General features: G+C 40.4%; 2 protein-coding genes across 2 annotated transcripts; one reads left to right on the plus strand and one right to left on the minus strand.

Moving 5' to 3' along the window:
- Positions 1-255: 255 nt before the first annotated feature.
- LOC306711663 (interleukin-31 receptor subunit alpha-like) lies at positions 256-9,975 on the minus strand (the record flags this gene model as incomplete). Its single annotated transcript, XM_079180679.1, has 14 exons — positions 256-1,653; positions 2,383-2,464; positions 2,673-2,757; positions 3,518-3,658; positions 3,737-3,877; positions 3,966-4,061; positions 4,990-5,154; positions 5,292-5,508; positions 5,639-5,721; positions 6,745-6,901; positions 7,033-7,059; positions 8,570-8,679; positions 8,785-9,054; positions 9,921-9,975. The coding sequence occupies 14 exons, from the start codon at positions 9,973-9,975 to the stop codon at positions 1,255-1,257; spliced, it is 2,028 nt and encodes a 675-aa protein (XP_079036805.1). The 3' UTR covers positions 256-1,254.
- A 1,821-nt stretch (positions 9,976-11,796) lies between these two features.
- rdh14b (retinol dehydrogenase 14b) lies at positions 11,797-14,284 on the plus strand. Its single transcript, XM_079180352.1, has 2 exons — positions 11,797-12,205; positions 13,440-14,284. Exons 1-2 carry the CDS (start codon positions 11,852-11,854, stop codon positions 14,055-14,057), a joined length of 972 nt encoding a protein of 323 aa, XP_079036478.1. The 5' UTR covers positions 11,797-11,851; the 3' UTR covers positions 14,058-14,284.
- The last annotated feature ends 2,895 nt before the right edge of the window (positions 14,285-17,179 follow it).

Below are 17,179 nucleotides of genomic sequence, written 5' to 3' on the forward strand. Positions count from 1 at the left end.
ACTGTATTACTAATTGATTTTATTGTTAGCCCATTGATAAATGTATATTCTAATCTCAAGACATCATCCTTTATCTTTCAAATTGGTTACAAGCAGCGCATTAAAACCATATTCAATAACAAGACAGCTTTTAAAACACTAAATGCATTTACTTTATGTTTGTTGTTGTTGCATGTTGAATACAAATAAATCATAAAACCCATGCCAGTTTTCAAACTCATTTACTTCGTGAATACATATTACATGTTGCAGTTTCCATTGGTAATTTATACAGTTTGAACCATTAAACAAATGTAATATATAAACATTAATTTAAATAAATGATGATGCATTAGATCATCTCTGTAAACAGCTTGAGTGCAGTTCTGAAGCATTTTGTGCCCCATTTTCTACCAAAAAGACACTATACTATGCCATGCATATTTAATATTTGCTGTGAAACAATAAAATGCTCTACAATTAAGCAGCGTATACATGTCATTGTTAAGATTCAATGCCAAGTTCTACAGGAAAAATTGCAATGAGTAACATATTTCCAGTGTCAAGCAAGCAGTTTACTTAACAAGAGCAGGTATCCCTGATAACAAACAGGAAACATATGAAAATGAATTATTATTATAGGCAATATTATGACTTTTACAAAACAATATTCTCACCATTTACATAAATCCTCAGCCTGCTAGGACAAACTTGTGCTTTGTAATATAATATTATACAGTCTGTACATGTATTTGTTTCATCATTTCCACCACATAATGTGTGCCCCAATTGCTCTATAAAATGAATGTTATCTACATCAAGAGTTCGGAATGGTCCACATTATGTCGTAGATGAAGACAAAAATGAATCCTTTTTATCAACTTCGCATTAAATCAGATCAAAAGAATGTTGCCAAAGGGATATACAGTTATGTCTATATAGTTATCTCAGCAAAAGACATCAAGTTGACTTAATAAAGCAGCTACACACATTGTTCAGTTATAAATAGTATATGTTGGTATCAATAAAGGATAGACAGTAGCACAATTCTATTTACACAAAACATAGCATTTATGACCTGGCTTATGAAGTCTGACATAAGAGTACAAGCATTCTTCTTTCCTTTCACTCCACAGCGGACACATTGCCAGGCAGGGAAATGCCACACTCAATCATGGAAGTCTTTGGCAAAGATTAAACCACGTCTGCTTTATTTGGAGCTCACTGATTTGTCTTTACTTTTGGAATGTAGATATTGTTTTGCTTTCATTTCCCTCACCTGCCCTGGCCTTGTTGTAACATGTCCAAAGTGACATAAACCGTCACGGGTGTTATCTTTTCTGTCTGCGTCACTGGAACACGCTTACATTGTTTATTGAATCTCGAGGCAGAGTGCTCTGCAGAAGCCTGACTTCGATACGGGCTGTTCTCTGAAGGAAGCAGGGCTGTGGAGTCATCAGGAGAAGATAGATGCTGTGTCTCTGCAGGTTCGACTGGGTCTACTGGCGCTGGGCCCGTGGCCGGGCCGACGTATTCCCCGGTCTGGTCACAGGCTGGATTACCATCACAGCCTGTAGCGAGTGGAGAGGTGGGCGTTCGCTGAGTTTCTCCTGTGTAAACCCTGTCACAGACGCTTTCTGAAGGATTGCTGAATGGCCGGAAGGGACACGTTCCCTGTGGACACATCCACACAAAAACACACAGAAAGTGGATTATTCAGGAGATAATAGCCTGGGTTACAGAATCATGACAGTGACTTCTCTATCTCAAACCTGAGCAGGTGTTCACTCGAATCAAAGACTTCACCGTGAAACGCTGTTTAACCAGAGAAAAGTGACCTCGTAGTGAAATTAGCTGGTGTCATTTTTGGCTCAACATTTAAATGTGTGCAAAAATATTGCAGATTACAAATAAGTTCTTGTCCTTTTTTCTGTGAATTTGTGGATTGAGAAAGCAACCTGGGGGTCTACAATAACACTTGGTGGATATTTGTATAAAGGCTGATTCCAGTATTTTTAGATGAAATGAGAAATGAGTCGAAATGCTTTGGATCTTCATGTTGAGAAGCACAATTTGAAGTAGAGCTGCAACTAATAATAATTGTCATTGTTTTCTCAAATAAACAATAAACAATTACACAAAATAGTGGAAGACTGTATGTCCATTATAATTCATCAAGTAACGTTTTGAATTAATCAATGTATAATCTTAATTTAGAGACAATATAATCTGGAGCAGACTTTTTTGGTGTCTGGTCACAATCTCCACTGGGATTCATCTATCCGTTTTCATGACTACCACCTGTTCATATTTTCCTCCCGGACCACAAATGACCTAGAACTGGATCGTCTCACTCCCTCAGCCACTTTAAAACGGATGTAATTCCCTCCTCGCTGAGTTCACCTCTTGATGACTTGGTGCTGGCCACAGCGCCAATGAACTGAAAGCGGGGTTAGGCACTGGCTTCTCCTTGAATTTCTTCCATCTAAAAAAAAGGAGATTAAAAGCAGCATTAGGACACCGTTTTCCAAGATTTTCTGGTCAGAATGTGATGCTTACTTCCCTGTATGACCACAAAATGTAGTACAATATGTCTTCTATTACCGCTGACATGGAAATGTTCTTGGTTCAGCTTAATCTTATAAAATCATTCCATGTCACATCATTAGTGACAATAAAAGATTGAAACTCACCGAACAGCAGAGCATACTCCAAGAGATAACACAAGAAGTATAACGATGCTTCCGCTGACACCGACTGCTATGATGAGCGGCGGATCTACGGAAGAAAGAATCAATTATGTTGCATAGTAGTTCGTTGAACTGGGAAAACGACTCACTTCCCCAGAACTCTAGGTAATGCATGCGGTGCATTACTGCATCAGACGAGATGATTTATGACGTTCCCATTGGAGCAGGTTGTTGTGGCAGCTGTTTTGAGCCAGATCCGGGCTGGATTAAAGCAACACTATGTAACTTTTCCAGGACAGCAGCTATTGCAGCCACAGGTGACAGGACAGGACAATGGTAACAGATGACATAGTATCCCTTCAAAGGAAGGCAGCTGCTGTGAGAATCTCAGCAGGCTGTACCTTCCATCTGACATGCCAAAGCCTGCACGCAACACAAGGGATGTATTTGTTTGTGTTAAGGGCAAAACACCAAGGTAACCGAGGTAAACACCAAATACCCCCAGGCTCTTCCAGACTTGCAAGAACAATCCACTCCTGAAGGTGGACACATTTAAACACTTCCCCAGAATTGCCAATCGCTTCACAATACGCAGAAGTGATGCCATCGCGGCGGAATTTCTCAATTTCTGAGGGCCCGTTCCTCTAAACGTGACAGGACTGTCAGGTGGTGGAGCCTTCACGTCCATGGACATGTTAAGGATCGTGACATTTTCACCGCTATGTTGTGTTGGTGAAAATGAAGGGTAAAGGTCCACACTGTAGCTCCCCTAAGTGCAATTCCTAAGGACATCCAGCAGCTGTGCTCATAGAACGAGGGCTCAAATGTTTGTCTTACGGAGTACTCACCAAACCTTTTGGTTTTAAAGAGCGTCTCATGGCTTGTGGTAGTTCCAGTAAGAGCTGTGGCATTGACATGGACGCTGTAGTGGGTGTCTGGATTCAGATTGTTCAAAGGGATGAACTGCTTTGTGCCATTTACAGTAAGATCTAGAAGAAAAGCGAAATGTCATAGGAGGAAATCTTCAACTCATTTGGAAACTTCAAACAGGTCTGAGCTGGACTTACTGAGCTGTGGTCCTTTCTGTATTCCATAGAAGACGGTGTAGTTGACAACAACACCGCTGCATGCCTCCTGGGATTTCACATTCCAGCTCACAACGGCACTTTTGGCGTTAGGCTGAACGTGGATCGTGACATTTCCCGGATCTGTGGGGACCACGTTTTTAAAAAATCAGTCATGAAAATAACGAAACGTTTTCAGAATCGTGAAAAAAAATAAATCGGAATGACGCACCTCCTACTCTGGAGCAGATCTGAAGGGCTTGTGTGCCTTGACCTGTCTTGTCATCAAAGAGGGGAGTTACTGTAATATTGTATGGCTGATTATGGTCTGTAAAGGAAGGGCAAAAGTGGACAACATTAGAATAAAACTGGTGTCGCATTTTGTACAGACATTAAAGGTGCAATGAGGCTGTTTCATTGGGAGCAGAGCCTTCAGCAGCTGCTGTTACACATGCAGGTTAGACTGATGACTGTAAAACGATCTCTTTGAAGCAGGTGCTAGGCAATACACATGTAATGTCATACAATCCTGAATTGTAATAACTTTGGTGAGACCCATATATGAATTTAGCGTCATCATCAGGTCAAAGTGTTGATTTGTCCCAATTCTTTGTATGACATTCCCATCAGCAGCAAATGTATTTTGTGTTAACCGCTAACTAACTGCTAACACGCTAAACTAAAATGGGAAGCTTGGTCAACATTATACCTGCTAAACATCAACATGGTACATATACGGGGATAACAATCCTTATTTTAGTCGGCTGTTAGAAAATAGAGTTTGAGAGAGAGAGAGAAGTTCAAGCCCTGGCTCCTCTCTCACTTCCACACTGCTGGTCTATAAATCCGACGACGCAACGGTGCCGAGGGTTTCCGAAGCTGTTCAACTAGCAGTTCCCACAGCGCTTCGTGGTTAGCTTTAGTCCTGTTTGATTTTAGAGAATGAAGCAGGAAAGCAACAGAGAAGACTGTAGCATATCTCATCTTTGTGAGAGGTAAATCACAGTTATTGGAAAACTCCACATTTAAAATGTAAAATGCATTACAGACCAGTTTTCAAAAGTCTGTTTCTACCAGTGAAACCATTATTTGCCACACCCAGACGATGAAAGATAAGACACTAATTGATCTGATGTAAAACAGATGGAGTCATAGCCCATTAATCAGCATGGCTTTGATGATGACTCACACCATGGATTACTGTCATCGTACTGATACTAATATTACAACCATAAAGTGTCTGGTCTCTAACCTACCACGCAGTGTTGTATTAGTGTAGTTGCTCTCCTTCCAATAGTAATGATTTCCATCGTGTGTCCAGTCAATCATGTAACCAGCGACAGGCTCAATTGAAGCTTTCCAGCTGACCAGAAGAACGCCTTCAAGTGTTGCGGTCTGGATGTCGGTAACTTGAGGGAGGCCTGCCAAGTGAGATCAAGTGAAATTAAGCAAATTGCTTCATTGAAAATCACAACCATGCATCAGGGCAAAGGCCATTAAAATGATGCAGTTCGCCATTAAACAACAAAGCAAAATCAATAGCGTTAAAACCACTCACTCTCTCCAACGGCTGGAACATAGACAGAGTCCTCCACAAGCAGGGCTTCATTATGGCGGACTGCGAGTTGTATTCTGTGTGCATCTTTGTTCACGTAAACGTCACAAGTTGAGCTGCCACATAAAGTATCCGTATAGTTTACTCCCACCATGTGTTCCTTGTAGGGAGTCACTTTGATTGTGTAGGTAAATGTCTCTTGGCATGTTGAAGGAATCTCCTGCGTAGACAGTTTGAAGCACTTTAGATCAATAAGTGATGTACGGAGCATGTCTCTTAGCAAATGTGGGTTGCAAAGCTGAATTATGAGTTTGGAAATGACGGAAGTGTATTTTTAAAGGCTTCCTTACTGTCCACATGGCATGCACTTTTCTAACTCCATTCCCCTCCGGTTCAGCCACCTGTCTCCACAGGCGCAGCTTGAAATCTCTCTCTGTAGTTCAAAACAATCACACATACAGAAATATGATGATACAGCAATACGATAACTAAGTGAACTAAACCGTTTCGGTCTAAGCTGAAGAAAACAGGACCACTGTTTACACTTGAGCTCACGGTAACCGCTGGAAACAACAGTGGGGTGTTTTCGGTTTTCCACGGATCAACGAAGAAGTATAGCGTTACACTATGCGAAGCAGATCTGTACTTGTACTATTAATCCTCAACTCTGTGAACTGTTTATCAGATCTCTGCAGTAATTTCAACACATGGTGTTAAAATATGAGTCACACATTTTTAGTAGTTGTTTCTTAAAATATTCCCAATCAAGTCCCAACCCGCAACCCAAATGTGTCAGATCGGTTTTCACTCACTGAATGTCGTTCTTTCACCATTTCTACACAAGTTTGCAAATAAATATGTTTGAAACAAAAACCCCATGTAGAGGTTTGCCGTAAGTAAATGTACAAGAGGCAACATCAGCTGCACAAATGGCGTTTTCTACCAAGTCCATCATTTAGCTTAGAATCGTTGTTGGTTTAAGTTACATATGAATGAAAGTTGAAGTAAAATATTTCCACAAGACAACACAGAAGTGAATGTTAACATGAGTAGTCATACTGACACGTTTTGTTTTCTCGTTGGTGGGCATTCTTCAAAAAATGGATCTCATGTGAGATATTCCTGACATGGTCTGTATCTTTAGTTTATTTGCACGTATATCAATAAAACAATGAGAGTCACAGTAACATCTAGAGCCACGAAGCTTGTTGTGTGACAGGAAACTATCTGACTGTATTTATTAGATCCCTGGTACCTTAGTGGCAGCTAGATTTCCTTTATGACAGACATCTCCAAACTACTAGCGTGATCAATCCTAAATGGACAAATATTCTACAGGCCTTTCACTTTTACTAAAAATAAAATCCAAAAGCTCCAAAATCAATGAAAGATATTGCAACGGTGATTTAGTAGACTGCTTTTAACAGTAAAGAAGCTGTTTCGACACGGCTCTTACTGTTTAGTTTGGTGAGAACTGTCTGGTTCTTGCTCCAGTCGCTCCAGGGGGCCTCGTAGAGAGCACAGCGAACTGAAAATGTGTAGTTACTGCAGGAATCCCACTTTTCAATGGTATCCTTCCCGTCGCTATACTTTGAAAGGTTTTTGTGCCTCAACTGGGATAAAGAGAAAGGATTTCTGTTTGAAACATACATTCAAATACTTGAGAAGTCCCAGAAGGTCCAATGCCGAGTACATTATTATACTACCAAGACAGATCTTCAACGAAAACGGACGTTTCTCTTACCACTGAAGGAGCTCCTTTATCAACAGCCTGGAAAAGAAACGGCATCAATTAGTCATGAAGGGGAATCCCAAAAAGACATCAATATCAAAATCAGCTTTTTGCAACCTTGACCCTTCTTCATATGTATCTTATGTGCCTCATATAAGATTATAGACACATGGCGATTGGCTCTTGATGACGCAATGCTGGTCTGGTCTATAGTTCACTACATTTACTGTCCACCATTTTATTGGAGTATTCTGATTGTGTACATTTAACCACTAATGAACCAAATTGAACTACAAATTCCCCAATTGAACGCATAAGGTAGTGTCCATGTCAGGCTTTGTTTACCTTCTGCTAACAATCCCACTATGCATAGCATTGTAGAGATAAGAGAATTACAGTTGCACTAATCCACAGACGTCAGTGATGACGCAAAATGATGATAGGCGTCAGAAATCTCAATGTACCGCTCTCTATTGAGTAAACCATTGAGAGTCCAGTGGGGAGGAGTGACTGAGGGAACAAGGGAGTGATTTTGGAAACAGCCATTAGAGAACCTCAGATTTTTCTGACAGGTCGGATATATTCATCCCTGAAAACCAAACAAACATGGATTCACTTAAGTCGTTTGATCCAAACGTATTGGATGCAGTGTTATAATGTCAATGCTTTTTAACCGTCCTACTATAAACTCTGCATTCCTACAACCGCCATGAGATGTCAAATTACACGAGCGTTCGCATGTCGCAAACATGAGAATCGAGTCCACGTAGCACATATTACGTACGTGTAGATTACTCTTTTTAGACATGAACTGTAGGCTGTATGTTTACTAGATTGATTACGGTCTTATTGTGTGATACTAAACTAAAGGGAGAGCGTACAGATGGCGGTTAGTCGATACTCTCAATCCAGTTCAATGTGCTGATTCATTTCTATCATATCTTTGGCCCAACTGTTGTTGTTTATCGTGTTCTGATTTGTGATCACTGCCATTGAATGTTGTGTTTTACTTCTGGGAAATACTTCAAATGCTGCATTCAGGTGATCAAAGAGGGACATACCTTGCTGTATTTGACTTCACAGCGACACTTTCTTGATAACGTTGATCGGCTCCACTCAACAAACACAAGATCAGAGAAGGGAGTCACGAGTAACTGCGGACGGATCATTTTCCCTGAGGGAAAATGGATACGACGGCTCATTAAAATGCAAAAACGTGCTATGTTAAAACACAAACGTGTCATTTAGAAATATATTTCACTTAAGTCACTTACATATGTGAAATGGGTGGAATTCACGAGGGTCAGAGTCAGCTTTCCAAGTATCAGCTTCAGCTCTCACAGTAATATTCATATTACGAAAAATTGCTATTTCACCAGCTGGCGCGATACAGTTTGTTGTTTGTGATTTGCAGATCTCGGCATGGCCCGTGGGGGGCGAGTCACTGAAAGAAACACGTTTGATATTAAGTACAAATTAACGAGACAAAGGATTGGTCCCACAATAGTACTTAAACAAAATGAGGAAAACACGATACTCACTACAATACAGTGTAGTTTATTTTCTGTGGAGGATCAATCTGATGCTCCCAGTTGCATGTGAACCAGTCTGGGGAAGTTTCCTCTGACTCCAAGATACAAGATATATTGCTGGGTTTTACTGTGGGAAAAAAAGCACATCAGCAACATTACTGCATTGCATTGAATGTTATTCTCATCTACAGCCATATCAAGTGTATATAAGAACCGAAAACACAATTCTTACAGTACGTTTGGATTGTGGTGCCTCCAAGGACTAGCTGAGTATTTGCATTGTGGCACTCCAGTGTAGCTCTTTGAAGGGTGAAGTTCCTAAGTGTGAGGACTGTGTGCGAGGAGTTGACAGCGCTTGACTTGCTTTCATCTATGCGTCTGCCGTTCAGTGTCCAGAAGATTTTTCCAGAGACACATGAAGTCTGGCACACTATCTCAGTATCGGATCCCACTTCAATGTATGGATCTTTAGGGACAACTTGGCAGTTGTTCTCATGCTGGCCTTCAGGAAACGGTAACGTTAATGTTCATATTTAAAAATGAAACTGTATTCTAGTTTGACATTTTAGGAAACACACTTGGTTGTTGTCTTGCCGAGAGTAAGATGAGAAGATTGATATCACTTTAAAGTCTGTTGGCAGGTTAGCTTAGCTTAGCACAAAGACTGGGATAAGGAGGAAACAGCAAGGTTCATTAGTTTTAGAGACGCTGGTGGACGGATTTTGCTGCTTCACAAACGGTTGCAGGTGGAAAGCTTTCCATTTGAAGGAGCAATTGGAAGACCTCAGATTGCATAGTGAAAACATTGGCATTGCAAGCTTACTTAATTACAGCCCCAAAAGCAGAGAAGCGCCCATGGCAGGTTAAAAAGATCTACTTTATCAGGCAACAGACAGCATATCTATATTTGACTTCACAGTTGTTTTGGACCAAGGGACAAATTATACATTGTTATTGTATATTTAAAGGTCATCCAAATATTTCTCAATTCCAAGTTAGATTTGTGATTATTCTAAATAATATAGTCTTAAATAAGAATCATAAATAGTATATAAAAGGTAAAATAGTGTATAAAACAATATAGATTTTAATTCAGCTGATGACGTAAATGAACAGTTTTTAGCCTCAGACTCAGACTTCAGGGCCCAACTGTAAATAATAATCATAATATTTATGATATAAAATGCTGATTGGATGAAAGGAATTACATTATGTGACTTTAGAAAAATATGTCTAGCTGCAGTCCGACACTTGTGCCGATAAACCCGTGTTAACCTCAGTGAACGTTATGTTATGAAACCAAAACAAGCATTTCCCAGAAATCACATCTCTGGCAAGTCAAATATCAAATATAAGAGGTTGACTTACCTTTACACATGGAGGGGGTTGCAGCCAGGATGAATAGGGCTAGAAATAAAGACATTTCTTTTACCTTTTATTTATTTCATCCCATTACCAGAAAGAAGCAAAAAAGACAAAACCACTTTTTGAGCAGTGAGATATTGCGCGAGATGAAATAATTAAAATCGCCTTTATTATGTCTGATAACACCGACTGTGCCACCAGCTACGCATTTTCCCCTCAATAACTCTGTACTTTAGCCATCAAGTAACAGGAACTGAAGCAAACCCTGAAATAAACGGGAGGTATTACCCAACTGGAAACACCGCGAGCTAAGAGGAAGTGAACAAAGTGGTCGAGAGCCTCTCAGACTTGTGTCTTTCGTTCCCGGAGACACGTGAGAGTACCTTGTCAAGACAATAAATCTCTGCGAAATACACTGGTATGACTCAGTTATGAATTTCACGCTACCGATAAACAATAACCCCTTAATGGCCTGGCGCATATTTGGCTGCACCATATCCTGCACTAATGGCTTCTCAGAAGAGATTGTAGATGAAGAAAAACAAAAAACGAAAGCAATTCAAGACATTTAATGTAAGACGAAAGGCAAACACTTCATTTATTGATGTTAAGCTGTCATATATATATGATATTTGATATGCTACATCAAATAAGTTATATGCAGCAGAAATCCACCACCCAGCAACTCTACAAGGACAGGAGTTTGGTCCCACGTTGTATCTCACTATTGTGCTGTCACAATACAAAGTGGATCAATTGACTCAAAACTATGACAGATGCAATGCATACAAAGCCAGTAAAAAGAGGAAGACAATGTCAGACACTCTCACATGCCAAGAGCCCCTCAACCATGGAGTCACCAGTTAAGAGAAGAAGTCGACAGGGCAGTTCACCTGATTAACTACACAAGGGCCTGTATTTGCAGCCCTTTATTAGTAATTAGGACCCCCATCAGCTGGTGCCTCAGCCACTTCCAGCCCAAGTGTACAGTCTCATTTGACCAGGGCTCCACCTAGTGTTCAATGTACATAATGCAGACTGTAACGTACTGGATGTAGTAATGGGTAAATTAGACTAAAGACATTCTGGAGAGATAGATAATCATTTAAGTCTTCTTGATATTAGCAGAACGTTTTGAAACAAGTGTTGTATGCGCTGTATTTTGTACAATGTGCAATAGAGTTCGGTAACCAAAATACCCCGGAAGTAGAATCCGGTGTTTCGGTTTATCAAGCGACCCTGTTAACTGGCAACTTTAAGAGAACACGTAGCTGTCCTCGTGAATGCCGCATTGTTTAGTTTTTCATTACAGTGTCAGAACTTTCTCACTCGTCACTTGTTGTTTGTTTGTGTTGAAACAGTAAGGGAGAAAGTTGCCCTTTCTTTGAAATAATAAAGTTAGTAAATACTACTAATAGTCTTTGGAGCCCATTTTGGGTAAACACGCGTCATGTAGTACTCTGTAGCAAAAGTTTATATATATATATATATATATATATATTACGGCACTCACGAGGACAGCTACGTCTACTCTTCCTATTTTCAACAGCTGTCGCAACTACACAACAGACGCATTCGTCTAAAAGTCACCAGTTAACAGGGTCGCTTGATAAACCAAAACATCTAGCTTCGGTAGCTATCATTGCTAGCTTCTTTAGCATGCTAGCATTAGCTACATTGCTGCTTTGCTACCGGTGGAATTTGAGTCGAGCCGTTTGTTTTCAGCCCACTTGTTAAACATTTGTTGGTTGTGTACACGATTTTTTTTACAATACAATACCTACAATATATAGTGAAACACTGCTCGTTAAGGTGACATATTTGCGTGTGGAGCATTTCCGGGGTGATGTTATAACTTTTGAACACATGATACACAGTGCCACCGAGAGATTGTGTCACACTCCCCGCTGACCTGTCCCCCAGCCCCAGCGTTCATGTCCACTGCGGTGATAGTAGCCGCTGTTGTCGGCGGTGGCATATTGCTCTTCCTGCGCCGTTTGTTCCCACGACAGAAAGCTGCACAGCTCCTCCGGTATCCGGCCGACACTATGCGAGGAAAGACGGTCATCGTGACCGGGGCTAACTGCGGGATAGGGAAGGCCCTGGCCGGGGAGCTGCTGAAGCTCCATGCCCGGGTCATCATGGCCTGTCGGGACCAGCGGAGCGCCGAGGAGGCGGCTGAGGACATCAAGAAACAAGCGGGACCAGAGCAGGGGGAGGTGGTCATCAAACACCTGGACCTCGCTTCTCTTAAATCAGTCAGGAAATTTTGTGAGGAAATCCAAGAGGTAAATTGAGATGATAGGCTACAATAGATGGAGAAGTTAGCTCTTTCACCAGCTGAATGGACAGTTTGTTTAGCTGCTAGATACCAATCAGTTTAGCTTTTTAAATGGCAGACTGTCTAGTTCATTCCAGCCATTGTCATGTCCAATACTAAGGAGAGCTTTACATGTACCTTAGCTGCAACGGGGACTGTCCATGGTGCTGAACCTCAGCATTGATCCTTACCACTGTTTATGTATTTATTGGTTTATTTGATAAGGGACAGTGCACATTAATAAAACATTCCTGTAAATGCGCCAGAGTTAACCTATTTTTCATCTGTAGTCCCCAGGCAGTTGTTACAAAGTCACCTTAAAAACAGAATATAACATTAAATTGACAAAGTTATGCAATATTTACACTTTACAAAGCATGCAGAAACAATAAAAGAAGAGCAAATATTACTGTAAGTAGAAACATCATTCAGGACACTCTTATACTACATTGTCTACTAACAAGATGTTTAACACAGAGGCTCACAAAACGACACATACAAAGCCAATAAATGAGTGATAATTATGTTAAATAGAAACAATTAATAAATATAGTGTGATCACCTATAATGAGAGTCTGACAATTCAATTTTGATTCTGCATTCAGTACAAGTCAGATTACAGAAATGAGGGTTGCAACCAGCGACTGATCATTTTTGTGAATAAAACACACAAAAAAGTGTCCATCACAATTCTCTAAAGCCCAAATGTAACATCTTCAAATGTCTTGTTTTGTCCAACCAATCAATTTACTATATTGTAAAACAAAGAAAAGCACGGAACCCGGAACCATCGAATATTTGATTAAACATAACTTAAACAATTTATCAATTATCAAAACAGTTATATCCAGCTCAATGTTACTATTATAGCATATTGTTTCATACCATACCTACTAGCATCTAATGTCACAGACACATACGAACACAGTCAAATTTTCGGAGCACCCTTTATTGAAGAACTTTTTGTCGACTCTTTATAAACTCAATAAATACCTGGAACCTAGGAAATAACATGAGGAATTAATTAACTGATCTACAACTAACTGAGATTACAGTGATCACTACTTCTTATATTTATATACAAATATATTAATGAAGAAATATTTACATTTCCTTTCGTTTACATGCAAAGCTGTTTTAGTCGTTGATGAAGTTTGAATTTAGCAGTTTTTAAATGATTTAAATTTCTCTGACCCTTTTAGGAGGAATCCAGGATTGACGTGCTCATCAACAATGCTGGAGTCTACCAGTGTCCCTACACAAAGACGGAGGATGGTTTTGAAATGCAGCTGGGTGTGAATCACCTGGGTCACTTCCTCCTCACCCGCCTCCTGCTGGACCTCCTGAAGACCTCGGCTCCCAGCCGCATCGTTGTGGTTTCCTCGAAGCTTTACAAGCACGGCCACATCAACTTCGACGACCTGAATAGCGAAAGCAAATACGATAAGGCCTTCTGCTACAGTCAGAGCAAGTTGGCCAACTTGCTGTTCACGCTGGAACTGGCTCGCGAGCTGGAGGGCACGGGGGTCACGGTCAACGCTCTCACCCCAGGCATCGTGAGGACCAGACTGGGCAGGCATGTTGAAATCCCTCTCCTGGCGAAGCCGCTGTTCTACCTCGCCTCGCAGGTCTTTTTTAAGAGTCCATTGGAGGGGGCCCAGACTCCTCTCTATCTGGCCTGCTCCCCTGAGGTGGAGGGAGTGTCGGGGAAGTGTTTCGCTAACTGTGAGGAGGAGGAGCTGATGGCCAAAGCTACAGATGAGCAGGCAGCCAAGAAACTGTGGGACCTAAGCAGCAGGATGGTTGGACTCCCTAACTGAGTAGAGTACTGTAATGTGGATGGTGTGTATTCTTGGTAATACAAAATAAAGCAACCCCGCAGACACTGCTCTGCAGGAGATGGCTTTTGAAAAGACTTACTGCCACCATGGGGATAAAATCCTTAATTGAATGACATATTGTGCCAATGAAGTGTGTAAATGTGTGAGCAAAAGTCTGTGTTGCAGTGTGTTGAGCACAAAATGTATAAAGCTTTGAATAAAAAAAAAGGTGGTTCAAACAGAGATGCATCGCTGTGTGAAATGATTTCTGCTTTTTATTGACCTGCACCACAATATCTAACCCTGTAAAAAGTCTTCACCATGAACATGAACATGTGTACAAAGCCAATAAAAACACCTCGGTACATGTATACATGCACAATAAATCTGTGTTCTCCTGCAGACGTTCATTTAGCTGGGGAAATCTTCCTGTAACCTGTTTATGGGAAAAGGGGGGTTCTTGTTTAATTAGAAGAAATCAGCTTCCTGTAAAGACTCAGGGAAGATGCTAAGAGGACACACGCTGAACGGTATTTTACTGTCAAAACTACTTTCACACAGTGAAGGAAATTCAGAAACATTTCAGTGCAAACAGATGTGGAAATAAGAACTGAAACAAAATCATTATCTGTGTCCAGCAAACCTGGTCAGTCTTGTTTTATGAATGCAAAACCTTGATCTTTCTTTATGGCAGCAGTGATTCACACGCGCATCGAGATCAAACTCATCTCCTCACGGTATCCATCAAAGCCCGAGCTGAGTTGTCACCTTCACCATTGTGAGGTCACATTATTTGTCGTGCTGTGCAAATCCTCAGAAAAGCAGATCCATTCCTACTTCAGCTATTGTGCTTGAATGCTTTAGCACGCTTTATGCAGTGTAAATGAAAGAAGAGGTGGTGGGGGGGGAGCTGTTAATCTAGTTTCCCTGTGTTGATGTGTTTGAAGTGTAAATGCTTTCTGCTGTGTCTGAAGGAGACTTAACAATAAGGTTGACAATGTAAACCAGTGAGACGCTGCTGCGCCATGACTCCCTCCTGTGGAAGGATTCAATCTCACATGTAAGTCCTCTTTCCCCTCAGCAGGAAAGAGAGATAGCAATAAATACAGTGTGATATTCAGATGCACAAGTATGAATACAAGACGATTCCTGAAATCACTGTCACGTACAGTATGTGATAATAAAACAACTGTTTGCTGAGACTGCTGGATTTAGAGGTTGGACTAAATTTACGCCTGCAATTAACTATTATTTTCATCATATCTGCAGTAATAAATAGATGTCAGAAAATACAGAAAAAAACACAATCACAATTACCTAAAGCCTAATGGGAAGTCTTAAAATGTCTTGTTTTGTCTGACCAATATTTAAAAACCCAAATATATGCCGTTTACTATGACAGCGGATACAGAAGCGCAGCTAATTATTACATTAGAGAAGCTGGAACTTAAGAATTGTTGGCATTTTGGCTTGAAAAATAGTTGCTTTCATTTTCTGTTCATTGATTAATCATCCTTCCGAGGGGAGGTGATGTGTTGCTTTGTTTAACCAACAGTCCGCACTAAAAGATACATGACTAATTGTTTTGGCCCGACACCTCGTTGCAATATATTGATCTAAAAAGAGTTTAAAGTGATACTTCACCCACAAAATAACCGTTTGTATATCAATTACACACCCGTGTAAATTCTTTTAAAAAAAATTGCTTTTCTCGCCTGACTCCACGGTGAACAAAGAACACATGCATCTTAGCAGAAACCTCACTAATTTAAACACTTGGGACTCACGCGGACGAGTAGAGTGCCCGTGCAAGCGTGAGGCTGTTTATGCAGAAGTGTTTTAAATAGTAAGGTTTTAGCGAAGGTGCATGTTTGGGAAGTATAGTGAGTATACGACTGGATAGATGAGAGCTTTGGGAGGATTGTACTGCATGAGTTTTGTGAGTTTGTAAACGGATGTCCTGATATAGATTTGCTGTTTGATTGGCCCCCATTTGCATTTTCTAGATATATATTGTAAGGTATTGTTGTTATTCTGTCCACACTGTGTATATTTAGTGCCATCATGACACTTGTACCATGCAGCAGAAGTGGAATTGCTTCTGTACGTTGAGTATTAAGTGTTATTTAATGCGTTTGATATGACAATAACTCACACCATAACAAACATTTCCTTGTAGTGATGTCTTGATGACTCCTTGGAGCACACAAATAAACCTCTTTCTGTTTTTAGTTTGCTGATCTTGACAACAATCCGCCTCTACAAACCTAATTTTAAACTCACAACAGTGATAGAGCAGGGCTTCGTAGTGACTCAGCAAGCACGCACCACGTGGCTGCAGCAATGTGAGTTTGAACAACAAAGGGTCTCCCTCGTGGTTCAATCACTCCACTTGGATCATCAGACATGTAATTATTTGAAAACAACAACCGGTCATATGTGACGACATTAAATGATGTTTCAAATCCCCCCCCACAGCAACATTTCAACATTAAAGGAAGGCGTGGGAGCGCATATGTATAACTTGTGCTTTATTAGGCGAACAAAACAACCAAAATATATAAACATGCATCGTCGTCAAAGAAACAGGGTTACAGTGGCTTGATGGGGTGTGGGCATCCAAATCTGAGGTAGAGTGGGGGCAGGAAAACCTCTCCAGGGGATATAGAAGAGCAAAGATAAAATAATACCGACTGCGAAGACAGATCTCAAAATGTTACATCAATAACAATATAACACACCCACCGATACCGTCAAAGGCAATCAACAGAAGAAAAACTAAATGTATGTTTCTCATTTAAGGGATTCATTGATTTGACTTTCCTCATATGTTCAACAATGACATTTAAAGCCTCACGAGGCCAGCACTGTTTCAGTCCATTCAAAATAAGGACTGAATCTATGTGCAGTTTGTACGCGCATCAATTCTCAATTAAATTACCTCTCTGAGTTTTCGAATTTAGGATTGGCAGTTTTTAATCTATATACAAGTTCCAGGTTTATCAAGAGGATTTGCATTTTGTTGGATTGATTTAGATGTATATCTTGCTAACAGCTACATACAAAATATATCACTCCATTTTTAGTTATAAGTATATATTTATACATTTGTAATTTAAATA

Source organism: Pholis gunnellus (genome assembly GCF_910591455.1).
Source record: "Pholis gunnellus genome assembly, chromosome: 19".
In the NCBI taxonomy this organism is placed as follows: Eukaryota; Metazoa; Chordata; class Actinopteri; order Perciformes; family Pholidae; genus Pholis; species Pholis gunnellus.

What these genes read in the sequence shown, in the direction of transcription:
- rdh14b (XM_079180352.1), top strand. Translation starts at nt 11,852, where the DNA reads ATGTCCACTGCGGTGATAGTAGCCGCTGTTGTCGGCGGTGGCATATTG. An exon ending in TTTGTGAGGAAATCCAAGAG is followed by an intron (nt 12,206 to 13,439) that starts GTAAATTGAGAT and finishes TGACCCTTTTAG; the next exon opens with GAGGAATCCAGGATTGACGT.